Consider the following 18845-nt stretch of genomic DNA (forward strand, 5'->3'; position numbering starts at 1 on the left):
GATACAAACACAGACGGAATACAATTGTATTTAAGTAATACTCAATTAATCTCACCATTGACGTAAATATAAATGAACGAGATATGCTCTGTGTTATTCGGTTCTTCAATAAGGTTATTTAGTATTTCGCTACCGTTTACCGTATCGTCGAAGCAAGCGTAATAGCCAATCGCAAACTGGTCAATGTGATACAACTCAAGGGCTGCCTCAAACTTGTACTCGTCAGCCTGTACAGTCTTATATTTCAGCTCTTTAGAAAACGGTCCGATTACTTCTTCCGGTATTTCTTGTTGCTTAATATGCACTTTGGTTTTTCCTTTACAGTTAATTGTAAAGTTTTGTCCCTTCTGCAATATTATTTCGCTTTGACATGGACTAATAACTGGGCCGTTCAGTTGTAGATCATCTGAAAGCGACAAGGTGAGCAACCCTTTAACGTTTGTTACACAGTCAATGATATGAAAAAATATTGCTATGATTATGTGTGTGAAGGAATGTACCTAACAAGCATCCAAACTTTACGTTTTATACTATAAAAGATAAATATCTACTATTCCCTAATGAATATACTACTATTCAAGGACGTAAAATTGTTTCTATAAAACATAATCTATTTAAATTAACCTCCTCTAAGTCGATTTATCATCATCGAAGGGTAGAACTTATTAATGTTGATGCATAAGCAAATATCGATGGCCTTACAAGGGTGAGTTTAGTGTTTCAGCGCTAATCGAGAGGTAATATATCATCTAGTTGGTAACTGAAGGACGGTAGTCGGGCTGTAACAAGTTGACGAGCTTATCATCATACTAATAGGTTTGTAACTCGAGCCACCGTCGGCGGCGCACGATGGGCTGAAATCAAGCTTCCATAGACTTAGGGACTCACGAAAATTGATGAGCAATTTATCAGAAAATAATAACGGATTTGCAATCTACCACTAAATACAAGACATTTTTCCTCTTTTCGATTTTTGTTTATACCTAATATTTTTAAAGTTATAACGATTTGAATTTATTTTTGTATGAAGAAATTGTATTTTATGTGAATAACTTTTGATTCTCAAAAGTTCTCAAGAAACGGCTTTTGGTATTCGACTGTGCTATTTTTTAGGCAAATTTTCCAATATATCACTTGCTTCGATTTTCTTCGATTTTGGAGTAAATTGATTTTCATTCTCTTTTCCGCACTACCCTTGAGGTAGAGAACTAAGCGCGTTTTTTTTTATCAGTGGTGTCCCCAGGTGTCCCCAGGAGGTAACAGTCTTGTTTTGCATTTTGCACCTTGTAGTAGGAAGGGAACATGTCGACATTTTTCTCTTTGATACTTATTCTTAAAGTATTATATTGCCACTTTGTTAATTTAAGGGACAAAACAAGTCCCAAAGCTTCATCTGGAGTAAATTTAGGTTTTTCATTTTTTTCTAAAAGTCTATCTTTTACTTTATGTACATCCTGTGGATTTTTAAGTAGGTGTTCGAGGATTTCAGCTATTCCTTGATTACCATCCTCTCGTAATTTTATAATACATGCATGAGATATTTCCTTTGTAGTTATAGTTGTATGAATATGTTCCGTACGTCTCTTTTTTTGCTTACGTCCTAATTCACAAAATGGTTTTCTTGGACTTACATTCGTTGACGTGGCAGTAGACACTTTTGCTGGAGATTCATGTACACGTGATGTACTAGGAACAGAGTCTTGGTATCTTTCAAATGCACTTGCAATGAAATCAGGCCAAATTATTTCCGACGATAACCATTCGTTATTATTTTTACGAAACAATACCTCTTTGCTATGAGCAATTTGCCATCTCCTTTGCAGATTATAGCAATATTTTGCACAAAACGCTTTTAAAGCTTTATCGTTTTCATCACTTAACACATTGGGAACTAATCTAGATTTAATAGCACTATATAAAACATTATTATTTTTAAAACTTCCACTTTCCTTTAATAGCACAACAATATCAATATTTGACACCAAATCGAACATTTTTACGTAATAAATAGTAATAGTATTTCAAAAATAGTGAGTAGATAGTGCGTTTATTACGATGTGTAACAACGTACTGAGGGTAATTGTTTTTCAAATGTAACCGTGTCATTGTTTATCGCTGCGCTCATTGGATGACGCGCTAAGAGGGTACCTACACCGCGCTATTGTTTAAAACAAATGACGTCATAAGGGTGGTGTAGAATGCTTACCAATAATTTATTTTTTTGCTATAAGTACATATTTCAGTTATACAACAATAAGACGTGTCAGATTAAACCAAAAACCGATAAATATTTCATACAAAGTTTAGGAGTCCATAACTCGAAAAGTACTAGGTATAAAAAAAAATTACAAAGAACAAAAAATATTTGTATTAGTACACAAAACTCAAAAATGCTCATTTGAATCCTTAAGTCCCAACTTGCTGATTTCAGCCCACCGTGCGGCGGCGGGGATCGCACCTTGTACTGCACACCTATCGAAAACACTTTTAATTAGCAGTATTCGCGTCCAGGGCGTGACACAGGTGCGGTCAACATTCGGAAAATTAATCCTACCAGTAGGATAGCAAATGAACCGCAACGTCATGTCCCTCGCTGATAACAATTGATCGTATTAAACCCTGGAAACAGCGACCAATTAAGTGATTAGGACCCCGCAGCTCTACTTATCAACAAATTAATGGTCTTCTCATCACGCTAAGTGCAAGTGATGACGACTTTGTCTGTCAATATCATATGATAGGCGTTTATAGGAAATTACGTGTATAGCTACAGCTATAAGGCAATTTAATTGGCTCGTGTAACACCCATATCTCAATTTGCAAGTTACTTTTAAATTAGATGAATTGTTTAGCCCCTAGAGCATTTTGTATGGTTATATTCAGATACAATTCGTAAACATGTTATAGGTTGGGACGAAAGTAAAAAGTATTGAAGGAATAAAAAATGCGAAACCATCACTCAGAAATTTACTAGTTATGTGTGCAAATTGTAACAAAACCAACAACGGTGTCTCCCAGGGGAGTGTGTTAGGCCCAATGCCACGGATCGCCCACTGACCTTAGTTGATGTCGGGGCTGTTTTATTTACAAGGCAAAACGACTGTACGTGTGTTACATTACATAAAACACGAACTGTTTCATGTCGCCTTCAACAGCTAATTATTATACCAGGTCAGGTATAGGTAAGTTGAATACTCCAAGTGGAAAATTATAGATGAAGTTTTTACTGTCATAGTCAGTGACGGTAAAGATGCAACAGGAATGATAAAAAGCCTCTAAATATAATTGAATTTTGTTCAAAGTTAATAATGAACTATTACGTAACACTCGTTCGTCGAATATGAAGCCAGTAATCAAATAGAAAATTATTAACCAAAGACTATTATTGGGTGATAATTAGCCATAGTTTTAAAATATAATAACGTGCTTATATTATACTAGTTTGCGATCAGAATTTAATTGGTACTATAGGTACGTATAATTATGTGGTAAATTAAAATTTTAATATAATGTGAAATTATTGATTTCTATAAATACTGTAAGCCGCAGTCTGTTACCCAGTGGTTATAATTATGAATGGGTGCGTTGTGCGAGGTACTGTTTAAGATGGGTCTTTCCTGTTTGTCCAGAACAGTGCATACTGGATATTTCTATACGATGCAGCTGTTGACGATAACAACTCAGAAATACGCTGAAAATAGGTCACATAAGCTTATAATTTTAAATGATTGATTCCCGGATTCGGTAGCATGAAGTATTTCGAATACAGATTAGTAGAAAATCGACTGAACATCTGAATGTGAGTCAGGTTAGTCGAAGTACCCAGGAAAGATGAAGGAATTTGTTTATCATAAAGTTACTGATACTAGGACCTTATAGGCTGAATTGAATTGAAATGGAACTAAAGGGGAAAATAAAGGGATTCACATTAAAAAAATGTGCCGTCATAAAAGCGTATTTGATATAGTTATAGTAAAATTGGGATAGATTGAAATCACTCCGTCTCTTAGCAGAAAAACTTAAATACATAAATAAAACCCTACGCTGGTAATACCACCACTAATAATGCTTGAAATTGTATACAATCCGCATCCGCGAAACCGCAACTACTTTAAAAATGGTCCAACTCGAAAGCAATACTCGCATATCAATCGAAGCTGACTCAATTCAACAGGTCATCGGCACGTTTATTAATAACTACAATCATTTGTTGCAACTCTATTCTAATGATATTTATTTATTTAATATTACATATTAAACGACGGCGGTTGACGTCCTGTACAACGCATGCGCACGGCTTGCAGGAAGTCTCTGTTAAGATATCAGTACGGCCGTCCGGTCGCTAAAATTATTGTAAAACGAGATACTTCCTTTACTATAATGAGTAAAGTGACTGCAGTTAGAGACTAAAAGAAAAGGTAATGAGAAAATAAGCGTATATTATAATTGTTTAAATGATAACGTAAGTACCAGAGTCCTTAATCAGCTGACACGGTAGCGCGTGGTGAGTCCGCGAGACGTATGAAACTTGCGGGTGATTTCGATAAACACGTGTGAATAAACCGTTGTTAAATGAATAATTAGGAATTCGCCTTAAGAAAGTTATAATAATAATATTGTTTAAATGAACTGATTTATTTAAAACACTTTCATTAGGAGTTAAGAATAAACCATTGTATTATGGAACAAAGTTATATTGAATTACTAACTTTGTCTTTGTGATGAAGACCGCAGATTCTCAGAAAAAGACTTATAACATTATTTAATATCAGATATTTTTAAATACTAACGACGTTTATGGACTTTTTATCATCAACGTTATATTGACCCACATCGTTACCTTAAATACTTTTACCGCGATGTTTCAAACTCGTTAATTAAATGGCCTTCAAACGCACAGTTTAATTAAGCCTCTACTAGGTTATAGCAAACAATATATAGGTTAATGTCAAGACAATACGCATAAAAAGACAAATTGGTTCTGGTTACATATAGTTTGTTTACTAATAAGTCATATCGATGCTGGCTGGTCACGCGATCACAATAGAGGGTACTACCTCTTGAAGTAAAATGATTGTGGAAGTGTGACAGCGCATTCGCGGCGTAGAGCGCTGTCTCTTTCCAATAACTGTCAAAATATCACTTTAAAAGATCGTGGTAGGAGGGTATACGGTAACCACCTCGTAAGGAATTATAGCCGTATTTCTTATCATTGATTAAATTATGATTTATGACTATCTATTTGTACTGTTATTCGAAATTTTATCATAAGTAAACAATCCTTGGTTTAATTGATTGTTCATTAATGATTTGCTAATTAATTAATTAATCATATCTATTATGATATTCGAATTATTATTTAGGTATTTAAGCATATTACGAGTTGTATACTTCTTAGTCAGTCTGTTTCAACAAATAATACGTGAGTTTTAAGTCTAGAAGTAAGCTTGAATCGGATTAACATGAATCTTTTAATCATAAAAATCTGATAAACAATATATGGCCAATACAATCTACAGCGCATATAGATTTTATATTTATTATAATGAAGCACGAATAGGCTTCAAATAAACCATTACATTATCAGTGAACTCAACAGATCAGTACATTTATCGTGCCGAAGGATCCAGGAATGTAATACAATCCGTCATCGTGTATTTATAACGGCCATTACATCAGTTCACAATTGCAGGCACTAAATAATGCCGAAGTACTACGATTGCATAACTCAACCTTAGCAAGCTAACTGTTAAACGTGATTACGTACTCTGTTACGGCTACTTGAAACAATTTTGGCTATGACTTCTTGCTATGAACTCAAAGTATAGTATAAATGCAGCTTATATTGGCGAGAGAGCGAGACACTGCTTCACAGTACAACGTGCTTTCTCGCTTCCACAATGACAGCAGCTGTCTTTAGAGACATGGAACTGTTATGAATTTTGTGATGAATGTGGTTTATTTAGGTTCTAGGTTCAATTTACCCGAAAATATTGTTGAACACATTCGGTCGTGCCATTTTTCGTAAGATTATTTACCTCAATATGTATTATTTTTAATTTCACTGAATACTAAATTATTTTGCTTGCATTTTGAAATTAATTTTAATTACATAGTAAAGTCGAAATGATCCTGAAACAATCCTCTTTCTTTCTTCAGACTTTTTCCAAGACATTGGGACTAATTTTACCTGCTTTCCGGTAGTTTCCATTCAGACCGGATTCAACTGAGAGCTGAATTTTAGACACTACCTATCAAACTTTTTATCAAATGAGCTTAAACAAAAAATGTGATTTCGCGTAAAGTTTAAAATATAATTTGGCTACTAATTTACCTAATCATTTGCTTGTTCAACAAGTTGTGAATAATGCCGTACATAATATTTAAGGAAAAACCCCATGTGCGATATATGTGTTGACAGGATACAGATTTTTTTTCTGTTCTATATATGGCATTATAATTGGTTCAAACTAAATCAACTTATTAGACAAACTTTAAACAAGTCTCTGTGAGAACGTACAATTTGATCGTCGGTTTTTTGAGTAAATCTGTAAAAAAGTTAGAAGTTCTTTTTGTTATGATTCAAGACTACAATACGCAACAACAAGATGCAAAAAGTTTGATCACTATGTGAGTCCGCATGTCTGTCTGTAGTAGCAGTAGCTCTGAACTATGTTGAAATTAACAACGTTGTTTTATTTCTGAAGTAGTACTGAAAATGAAAACCTATGTTACATAGAAGGAATTTCCAAATACAATACTTAAGTGTAATTTTTGGCATTTTCAGAAGTGTCCGAAGACATTTTTGATATTTTATAATTTTTGCATTTACAGTCCACAGGGAATATAACGTAACTTTCATCAACAATTTTCCTGATACGATCATGACCATGAATATTTTCCTTAATCCAAATATCATGCTGCACTTTCGTTCACCCTTATCACAATAATGCAAAGCCATTAGCAGGATAGGCGTGATAATAGGCTTGTTAAGAGGCAATTTACGACATCTGTTGAAATTGTCCATTGATTTGTGTAATAAAACAGACTGCGCTCAATTTTATAGGCCATTACTGAACGCAATTTTATCCATGGTTTATAGGAAAAGTTTATTTCCTTTCCCTATGGAGTTTTATTAAGATTCAGTACTAATATTTTATTTATGGCTTTGTTAATCTCTGGCAGTAAATTAGCTATTATTACTGTTTGTTTGTTTCTAGTATATACATCTCATTTTTGTTTATTAATTTTCCCTCCATAATGCTCATAATCCTCTTTACCCATTCTCCCTTTCTCCTATGAAAACATAGGTCTAATAAGTTCAATTAAGCTGAACTTTGGTCTGATGTAAAAAAAAAACATTGTGGCGGGTTTTAGATAAAGATAAATGATAAACCATCATTGGTTTGATAGATTAGTTCAAGGCATTTAGAACACCCACAGAGTTCAAATAATGTCATCCCCACTTAAATAAAGTCCATCATAATCTAAATAAATTGGAACGCCTACGCAACAATAACGCCAGGTTTCCTATTAACCATCTAACCTTAACATTTTCAATATCTACTAACTTTATATTTCTGGAATATTGACAAGAAAAGGTTGTTGTGACTCAACCGAAGCTAAAATTATGCAGTTGGCGGCGCCGTCGTGTAAATGAATACCATCACAAATTAAACAATGAAATTGAACAATTGTTTGAGTTGAGTAGGTACAAAATGTTTCAAAAAGTCACGTTCCATTTCGTCTTTAAGTATAACAAACTATAAATTGCTAGTTGAAATTTAACAAAAGCATGGCAGTAAGCAATTCTAAAATTTCACAAAATTAGTACGACCTATCCAATTGAATACCCGAACCAAATTTTCAGAAGAACTGTTTAATATGTATACTACAACATATACTGCATTCCATTTATCATTTCTTAAATAATGTCAAGATCTGACAATATGTAAAACGTCGAACAATGAGTAGGAAGTACTCATATCTTTAGTAAATACCATATGTAGTAGCAGATAAGAAAGGTCACGTGCTGATATTATTTATATCTCCGAACAAATTCGTGTTTAAGAAATATTTTCAGATTATAACACCCGATCATAAAATATATCATCGATTGGAAATACTTAATACATTTTAATGAAGATAATTATTATTACTCTATGAATGACCAAAGGTAAAGATGTTGCAAAATGGCTGACTCAACTGAAAGTGATCTTGGGATATGTAGGGTATTCCTAAAAATATTTTTTGGAATGACTAAAACCAACAAACAATCTATTCCGCGTGCTCTATTTAAATAAAGAAGATTGTGTTCTTCCTTGGTGTGAAACGACATTTTCTCATCTTTCTACTATACACGGTGATTTTTTAGTCGTCTTACAAAAGGAGCCCAGTTCATGTATCCGACGTAAAATACCCCTAGGCGCGATTATTATTTGTTTTTACCATCAACTAAGATAATAAGTACGACGAAAAATTTAACAAGAGAAATCTGAAAATACTCTTAAAAATGATAAAAACGCCGCCGTCCGCGCCCCTCACCATTGCAACAAGGCTCGGACCGCGCTCACAACAGAGCTGTGTTTCTAAAAAACTATGAATTGCATCATAATATTAAATAAAAATTGCATTTTAAATTTATTCAAATCTCATAAATATCTATTTTTTTTATCATGAACGTGTTTCAGTCATTGGATACATGAACTGGGCTGCTTTTGTAAGACGACTAAAAAATCACGGTGTATAAATTTAAGTCGGGTTTTCCTTCCTGACGCTATAACTCCAGACCGCACGAACCGATTTCCACGGTTTTGCATTCGTTGGAAAGGTCTCGGGCTGCCTGAGCTAATTTTATAGCAAAGAAAATTCAGGAAAAAATTCAACAGAAAAGCGGAAAAACCATCTGGTGGCGAAACGGAGTTCGCCGAGTTTGCTAGTCTCAAATAAAAAAAATGGTTTTATTAGTGTGATTTTATGAATCTAAATTCTATTTTTAAAACCACTTAGAAACACTTTAGCCTGTTATCCATTTGCGTGATATTTTTACAATGCAAATGTCTGCCTATATGTCAATGCAAAATGAATAAACATCCTAAGGATGTCCTTCATTTTTTGGATTAAGGCAACTAACGACAGAATCCCAAAATAGGACGTTGACAAATTACGGTCCTTACACAACGCCTAACACACTTGTACTTGAAATGAGAGAAATCTTTTTTCCCATTTATCTAATCCGTTAAGCTGTCAATGTTTGCACTAAGAGGTTTTCTGTTATCTATTGCTACAACGTGATTTGATCCAGAAATAGATATTCGTGTAACATAATCACCAATGCTTTCAGTTACCTCCTTCGGGCTGACTATGGAAAACACGGAATCATTGAGAAGGATTTTTTTATCAAGGATAAAGTCTTTTTCGTTTTTCTATTCCATAATCCGATTTTCCATTGTTTGTCTGCCAAATAGGAAAAAACATGTCACACGTATTGTATGCATGATATAAGTAGGAGGAATTAATTTTGTGAAGTTTAGATTATTGACAATATTACACATCACCAATACAACATACTTGTCAGTTGAACGATGGTTATACATTGAATTTTTATTCATATTTACTTCTATTACTGTCACTGGTCGTATGAAATTTACAATTGAATAGGTGAATGTAATATTTACTGGTTGAAATACAACAAGTAAACAATCACCTGCTTGTTCATTAATTATGCTATTTAAGTTAATTCTATTTGCTCCTTTTGCTCACTGATGACCCCTAATTTACTTTATAAATACAGTCATTACCTAATTGTTATTTGAAATGACACGATGCCAAACACTTCGAACTGCTTGTTTTGATTCCGTAGGTACTTCGAGTCCTACCTAATTGAAATTTTCCTTCACAATGTTTGTAAGTATTTAGATAATGACATTCCGAAAGAGGTTAGATACTAAACATAATTATCATAAAAACAGCACGTGGCAATAACTTGTCTGTTAGCTACCCTCATTAGCGGAGCATGGTCAACTGATTACAACTAATTACGAAATATTTGAGTCGATTGTTTTCCCCTGACGTCACCACCTTTCGCCGAATACACAGAACCTTGATGACGTCATGCCCGTAAAAACAGAACTTACGTTCTCAATTTAAAGTAACTAGCACTTTACATCATTACACTTTGTTTCGATATCTAAATATAGAAACTTCGAGACGACCTTGGTGGACGGTTGAGGCCACATGGCAAAAATTACAAGCGACGTATTGACGATAAGGCATTAAATCAAGCAATTTTGAGTCTTCTCACGAACAGTACTATTACTTTTTTGCATACCTCTTATTAGTTAAAATAGAGGGTACTTCGTAGAATCAAGTAACTCATTATGATGTTGAATCGCAATTTTTGTTGATAACCGCAACCCACACAATATAACATGCCTTAGCTGTTGAACCGGTTTGTGTGAACTTCGTGATTTTGAGATTGCCATTGAGACTATCGGCCCATGAACCGATATTATCAGTCGGATATAATAGCGATGAGTGTTTTTTTACAATAATCCAAAAAAAACTTTATACTTTAGCGTGTATTTAAGCTGCAAGTATATTTCTTGTAATTTTCATAAAAATTGAGCAACAAAATAATATTACATTTTTTAAACTGAGGATTGCTCCTGGGTCTTCTATATTTCATTTCCCTTATAAATTTCATGAAAGCCACAAGCCAAAAATTTAAACTGATCTTATGAACACAAAGTACTTAAGTATTCTGCCAAAATAAGACTCGGTATCCGCTTAATTGTAACTAAGTGCTATAATTATATGATTGTATAATGTAGTTATCTTATCTCACTGCATACATATCTATAAATTTTGTCATGTACTTATCACTGTCACTGTCCAAGTGGACATGTTCATCTTTATGTCACATAATAATACTGTTACTTATCTTGTGTCAACACTAAAATAAGAAATAAAATGAATGTATTTTTAATCAATCGTTAGGTTTTAAATATAATTTGTTTAAGAAACATGTCTTTTTTGAAAAGATGACTCTTGGACCAATTAAAAGTTTATTCAAAACTACCAGAAACTGGTATCGTTCTGTTTTTGATTTTGAGTTTTCTATCGAGGTTTGGTTAGATAGGTCCTTTACAAATTTCGATTAAAAACAAACCAGTTTCGGGACTATGCTTGCTAGTTCTAGCTCCATTTATTTACCAATTCTAGCAAAAATATCAATTTAGAAATAAAAACATGATTATGATACAAAAACATATGAATGAGGAGTATTTTCATCTAGAATTTAAGATTATCCTGTGCAAAAACTAGTTTTACTATCTATAAAATGCTCTTGTTTTTATTAATTCGTAATAAACCAGTTACAAACTAGATTACATTCTTGTTCTTTTTAAACATAAATGACCATTGAAATTTACATCAACAACAAATGCGTTTAGAAGTGAGTTCATAATTAACATTTTAAAAACAATTATTTCCCACTTCTCAAAAAAATTAAATCGATTAAGTATCTCATTAGATTTTTCTTAAGAATAAATATATTTTGATCTCCTAAAACTTAGATGAAACAGCTAAAATTTTGAATGACCTTCATTTTAATAAATGATTTTGTTTAATGAGACCAAGATGGGAGTTAGGTTCCCACGCGACGTAAAACATGTTTGTCTGTTACATACCGTCTGAAACTGTGTCTAGTATATTTGTTTATATTTTTAATCGTAGATGAGCTAAGCCATTTAAGTAGAACTTTACAACGTAACAATATTATTGTTAATTTTGAGCCTTTAAAAATGTTTAAGTAACGTAGGTCGTCGACACCTTTGTTTGACAGTTTTCTAGCAATTTTACATAATCATGTTTTGTTACGCTGTACGTTGATTTATGGTATGGTATGGAATATAATTACCGTTATGTGTATCAAAAGTTCATTACCTAGTCAACGTGACGTCACGAGTTTTCACATGTTCAAAATTGTTGCGTCATTCTATAGTAGAATCATCAACGCATCATCAAAATTTCGCTTACGCAGAAAAAGATAAATACGTAAAATTTCCCATTCCCTTATTTTTAATTATTACTGTATCCTGTAAATCGTAATTAATTTCGACTATCGATATTCCCAACCGGTTATGAACGCGTTCATCATATCGACCATTGGACAGTTTAACACTGACCTCTTTGCTCGCCGTAACTCGACTATAGTGATCTATGGCCGCAATTACGCGGTGAAGCAAGATAATTGATTTAATCGTGTTTCACACAACCCTCGGGAACGGACCTTGAGGAATGGCCTTTTTAACCACACTATTTACGTTTTTCAACTACTTTTATGTTGTAGCATCGCACTAATATTATTAAGGCGTAAGTTCGTATGTTTTGAATGTATGTTTTATTCTATTAATATCAAATGGCTTTTAAAAAAAAATTGAGACATCTACAAATACATTGACATATTCATGGGTTACTCTTATCCGCGGTTTATAATGCTGGGCGCTTCTGAGTAACAATATTCTTTTCGTATGTATTCGTTGTATGGTTGTTATTAAACACGTCCTTAAAAAAATATTAGTTCTGCTAGTTCTTACACGGTATTTTCCTTCACCATCCTTAGCAAGTGTATTAGTTGTATGAACATTAATTTGATAAAACGTTGATGCGTGATTTGCACCTACGACTTTTGACGTAGGAGTCCAATGATCAGACCTGCACGTGTTAATCTAAAGTCAAGATGATTTGTATTATACTTGTCTGTATGTTTAATAATAAGAATAAAAAATAAGTTATATTTTTTACAATACATATACAGACGATGTCGCAACTATTGTGTTTGAGATTATACAAAAATAAGCGTGGGAGGCCCACCAATCTGGTTTTGTGCATTTAATATTTATATCTGATGCCTCCAACATAATTTGAAACCGAAACTCTTTGGTATAAAAAAAAACAATACAGAAAACTACACTTTTCGTCCTATGGATTCTGATCTACAAATATTATAATATTAGATTAATTAAATAAATATAAAAATTAAATATCGTAAATAATTAACAAAAGAAGATAAAACATCAAAGGTATGATTAATTTCTGTAGGTACAGACGGCCAATGAGTCACACCGTACGTTTCTCGTAAAATATCGTGAATTCATCCGAGACGCCATTGATGGTATCTGACTCATGGCCTCTTAGTAAGGCTGTCCCGGTCTGAGGATGCTGTTATTAAGAAATCCATAGAACAGAGAAAATATTAGACGGTAAGCAGACGATCGAGGCAAAGTGATGGACGAAAATGGGAACATTCGCTTATAGTATTTTTATTGCAAACGTTGAGAGACAAAAGAATGTAATGAAAAAATAGGAAGCAAAAAGAAAACAAAAGAGTTAGATTTTTTAACGACTTAAAACTAGTTTTGGATTCACATTTAGAACTCTTCTCCGTCTTTTATTTTGTTTTGGTTTTCAAGAAAAATAAACAAGGCTACACATCTGCGAAACCGGTCTACGTCAATAGTTTTATAAACACTTCCTTAAGTATATATTAATAAAAAAAACCAATGAAATACTTCCAAGTATAATGACGTTTGGGTTCTTAGAAAAAAGTGACGTAAATAGTTCAAACTGAATGTAATAGTGCGTATTGGAAAATAGTAAAAACTAAAAACTTACAACATTTTGGAATAGACTAAAAACTCTCAGATGAATGAAATTAAACTCTTAAGGCCTTGTATTGTCTGGAGGAAAATAAATAAGACAAAAGAACCCTGCTATAACTGAGTAAAATGACAAAAACTACTTTGTCTGTTATTCTGAATTAGTGGTAACCCTAGACGAAGGCGCCTCCCTAAGACAATCTCAAACAGTTGCAGACAAGTTACAATACGGTACAGTCTGACTCAGACAAATATTTGTTTTTCTTTCAAGTTAATTATGGACGGCCACTCATAGCACTGGCGGATGCAATAAGCGTGTCGTGGACGCGTGCATCACTACTGTTTATGCAACTCTACTTCAAGTAGAGATTGACAGTTAAAAATACGCGGGGACAAAATTTAAAGCGACTCACCTAGGCCATAATTTTGTCAAATATAGCTTTAGCAGCATGTAAATAAACAAGTTTCTTCCAGAAACCAAAAGACTCTTTTTTCCTTTGAGTCCCACACTAAGCTCATAATCCGATCATCAGGAGAGGTCTGACAAACATTCGTGGATCGCAGAAAACCTAGGCGATGATCGAACCCAAGACCAAATGCTCATTTTGAGTGGTTACAACATAGCAATACACTAGGCGTGCAGTTAAAGAAAATCTGTTCTATTCAGAAGACAGAACATACAGATGCAGAAGCGGTAACTAAGATATGTCTGTCAGTCTGGTGTTTGCTTCAACCTGTTGTTCGTAAATATAGAAGATCATTTGTATATGTTGTATTTGCAATTTGATATCTTCCCGAAATCGGCTACATTGGCAAAATACTCAAGCATCAGTAATAGAAATAAACTTTCAGCTATAGACCGTTTGGGATTCTGGTGAAATAGAATAACAATTGAGGATTGTCCTTGTCATTTAAACCTCTTTTAGCAGGACCGGTGCCATATATACAGTTCATCAACACGCTTTCACAAATGCAACAGGTTTTAAGAACTCGTAGTTCTTAGTTCAAAAAACTAAATGATAATGATGGTACGGATGATGTTATTATTCTCAAAACAAGATCTGCTTTGTGTTCCTTCGAAACTCTATGTAAACCAGTCAAGGTGCTCATGTATCAGTTTATTTATAACGCTAAACATGCTGAGAGCAGTTTCATAGCCATGCCTAGATATTCGCGGGAGATAACGCCTCTATTCAATTTTAGTACGCGCTATGTAACAAATATGTTTCAACAAAAATGCTATCCGTCAATCAATAAACAAGCTGATTGGGTTTAATTGATTAGTTACTTAGATGTCCCGTGTCGTATATTCTTCTTTCAATCGTTACCTTAAATTTATTTCACCTATCGTGGTTTTTCTTTTAAAGATTGTTTACGTAAAAAAAATCTTTAAATATTATTTTTTTCAATAAATGTTTGTCCATTGACATCATTTAAAACGGGATCTCTATGTCTAATGACGCATTTAGCTGCAAAAATATTGTCACCACAATAAGGCCATCGATAGTTAACGTGTAAAATACCTGATACCTAGAAATCGAACCCTTTGATAATCATATATCAGTTGCGCATGTAACGATTATGATGATATCATTATTGTCAGTATAACGTGAAACTGATTTTCCTACATGTTGGGCAAACTTCCAAATTGTCAGTATCATTTAAAATTTAGGCGCCAACTACGTAGGTAATGAGTCGGATGTTTCTACTTCAAGATTAAATATTTACTTCTTTTAATTTGAATTTAAATTACAATGCTTGTATTTATTCTTCTTTTTTCACTTTACGACTTTTGTTATCTATAAATAAGGTATCACAATTGAAAGTACGTAAATTATTAAAGTTTTCTTTGTAGTGTGAACCTCTTTTTTATTTTATATTTGAAAGGCATAGGTTTGACTTCTACTTGACTTTAAGTTAACATTTTTGCTGTCTATATTTAACTTAATCTGACTAAATAGGTAAAGTAGTGTTGTGGAACCTGACCTTTAAATATCAAATCGATTGGACTAATTTGTAATGTAAATTCTTTTGTGTGCGTAGTGATAATCTATTGTTTAAATAAAGTTTATCGCGTCGTGTCCTCGCCTTAACACAAAGTATTGGATGTCTCTACACATGTGTGTTCTCGATTTGTGTAACAGCTGTTGTTTTATTTGATTTAATATTTTCTGCCGTTATAATTAGACGACTATTTTCATATATCGATCGCAGTACTCTCTATACTACTACATATGTATATTACCTATGCATAGACGCACACCTAAACAAACTTGTTTGATTAAAAAATAAACTTCTAAGTACTTATTGCAAAGTCTGAGGTTATCAATCAACGGTTATCCGTACCAGACACGCAATTGCTAATGTTATAGCATTCGCACGTCAAAATATTCTGGATGGAAAAACCAAACAAGATTTCCCTTTATTTTATGGTTCTAACACTGGTAAGTGCTAACACTAGAGTTCTATTACAGATACACATAACATTTTCGAAGTGATTCAAGAAAAACAAACTATATTTAATTCTGAAATACAAACAACGCTTTTGTTGCAAAATTCAAATAAGAAAACACATTTGAAATAGCTTCAGGTGTATGGTTTCAATATTAGTGACTGGTTTTAATAACATCGTTTTTAACCACTGTGCGCAGTTGTTAGGTCTTTCGTTATCCACACAGCATCCATGAAGCTGCACATTATCCATTGTATACATACCCTTGCAAAGCTATCCTGTATATACATCAGCATTCCTCATTTTGGGCTAAACTATGTCAGTAGCAAGCTTGTTACAAATTAGTGACCATTATTAAACAAATTCAAAATGCCAGTAGGTATTAGGTTCGCGGAAAAGTGTCAAAAAGATATAATGCTGTTAGATTGTTCGTACATTAGCTGGCTATTTCTCAGTGAAGCAGAAGTGCTACCTTACAGAGGCCTATTCCAACACGTGGTTGCCAATTGATGTCATTCCATTGTGTCCTAATTTGAGTCAAATCAATTTTGTGTGTGAAGGAGTTACAAATTGTTCAAAAAAGGTGCAACGTTTTGTTTAATGTTGATCTTATATGATGGATTGATCTTATATGTATGAATGTTGTGTATTGACTAATGAACGGTAAGGATAGATCTGACCTGTGTCTTGTGGTTATATTTCTCCGAAGTCAAATAGTTTTGTGTTCTACATATTAAAAAAGTTGGTCATAATAGTCTATCTACCTACATCAGAAACCACTGGTTGGAATAGTCCCTGATCACTGAGATAAGGAAACAGTGCAGAAGGATGTTGTTCGTGTATTAAAAGTATGTCTCAATATCCATTTGTAGTAGATAGGATACATGCCTTACAATCTTCATTCAATTAGTCTCATAAAAGGAAACGTGACCAGTATGTCACTAGTAATTGTGCATCTCTAACATAACCTGTTGTTAACCATTAAACGGCATTAACAGTTATTTGTGTCAGAAAGAAGGTCCACTTGGTGTCCAATGAGAAAAATGATCAAACCTGAACAATTGGTACCATCAGCTACTGTGTTCCAGGTCTGAGCCACACTGCTATGTATACACACAGCAGCGACCACAGCCGTAAACAACTGACGAACGCAGCTGTTTGACATATTGCTCACAAATCTTTACACTGCAACTTATAACGAGAAGACGCAATCAGTATCTCCCATAATAGAGAACTGTTTGATCCACCACATGGAATCTTAAAGTTGTTCTATTTTTAAGCTCTTGTATCCAGTTGAACGCAGCTAAGAACGCACATTCCACTGTTTAGCTGTCTGGAACACTATAGCTGTAAACACTTTAATTTACCTAAAAACACTGAGTCATTTTGATTTATAGCATAGGTACGCGAAATAATTGTGCACAGAATATGGGCATTTTGATCATTATTACATTTTAAAACACTAAAGACACAGTTGCCGAACAAAACTTCCTCAAAAACGAGTAGAGCGTATGAGAGACGCGGTTAAGTCACGACGAAAGTTAGAAAACTATTTGTTACGTGAAACGGTATAAGGTTGTGTGTGACGCGGCCGATTCGCGCCATCGACTTCGACGGAATGTCATAGCATAGTACAAATGAGGCGCGGAGTGCGGCGCTCGCGTGTGCTCCGCGGCAAACAAGATAAGAACACCATGAGTGAAAGAGACCCACATAGGCACTATGTAACATAACGCTCGTAAAATTACAAGCACACATACAATTGATTAAGGTTTCGTTGCGAATAGTTTTTTATGAACAAGGTATGCTGGCTGGAATTATAAATTGCAACTGGCAAGGATAAAGCGACGAAGCGAATATTAGTTATCTAATTTATAAGTGTACCGGTTTGTTTATATACATGTTGTGTAATCGAGAACACGTTTACTATTAAAATCTCAGTACAAGATTTTATACGATTGTTTGGTAATACAAAGCACGTAGAAACTTCACACTTTCAAAGAATTTATGATTACTTATTTAATACTGGACACACATTTAACATATTTTCTTGAGTACAAGAAACACGTGTCAAATTTGTAATTGGCCAGGAACTTAATTCTAACATTATTTTCGTTTTATATAATGCCGGCTTTCGTATAGGTTACTTGCTGCACAATAATTTAAATTACTGTTATAATGAGACTCAATAATAAAAAAAAATCTAAAAATAAAATGCATGTAATATTGTTTACAATCGATTTCTGCTGAGTAATTCATGGAATATCATTACAATACATTAAACTTTATTTAAAAGCACTTGAGAAATTTGAAATTTAAATTCGGACTTCGTGAACGCTTAGGCGATTCACCCCTATGGCCATAACTTTAATTATTCATAGACCATTTTAATGGCTACAGAAACATTACTTGTGTATTTTAGTGTCATGCGTTAACTTTATTGAACTAAAACGGATGCAGACGTTTTATACTAATTGAAGACGACTTTCTACACTTATCTTGTCGGGCTTCAGACATTTTGACATCGTACAGCTTCCTTCACTTGTCTTAATAAACAAAAATGATAACGTTTAACTTTACACAAGTTTCTTGTGGCATGATTTATTCCCTCAAGATAAGTTTTTTTTTCTCGCACATGTAGTAAATAACAAAATCATCGAAAACAAAATCGCAAGAATAAATAAATTGTAACAAAAGAACGAGACTGAAACAAACAACACTAAAGCAATTTA

General features: G+C 33.6%; 1 protein-coding gene across 6 annotated transcripts in view; it reads right to left on the minus strand.

Moving 5' to 3' along the window:
* The window catches only part of LOC113508407 (vascular endothelial growth factor receptor 1), a 35984-nt gene extending 18228 nt beyond the window's left edge, over positions 1–17756 (minus strand). For 4 of the 6 annotated variants that reach the window (XM_026891429.1, XM_026891427.1, XM_026891430.1 and 1 more), the window contains exons 1-2: positions 17167–17755; positions 56–406 (exon numbers count right to left, since the gene is read on the minus strand). In XM_026891429.1, the coding sequence (XP_026747230.1) occupies positions 56–406; positions 17167–17278 (463 nt within the window). In that variant the 5' untranslated portion in view covers positions 17279–17755. Of the gene's footprint in view, positions 1–55; positions 407–17166 lie in introns of all 6 variants that reach the window. The other 2 variants (XM_026891431.1, XM_026891432.1) reach the window with 2 other exon arrangements.
* Positions 17757–18845: the final 1089 nt, after the last annotated feature.

The sequence above is a fragment of the Trichoplusia ni genome, chromosome 2 (assembly GCF_003590095.1).
Source record: "Trichoplusia ni isolate ovarian cell line Hi5 chromosome 2, tn1, whole genome shotgun sequence".
Classification (NCBI taxonomy): Eukaryota; Metazoa; Arthropoda; class Insecta; order Lepidoptera; family Noctuidae; genus Trichoplusia; species Trichoplusia ni.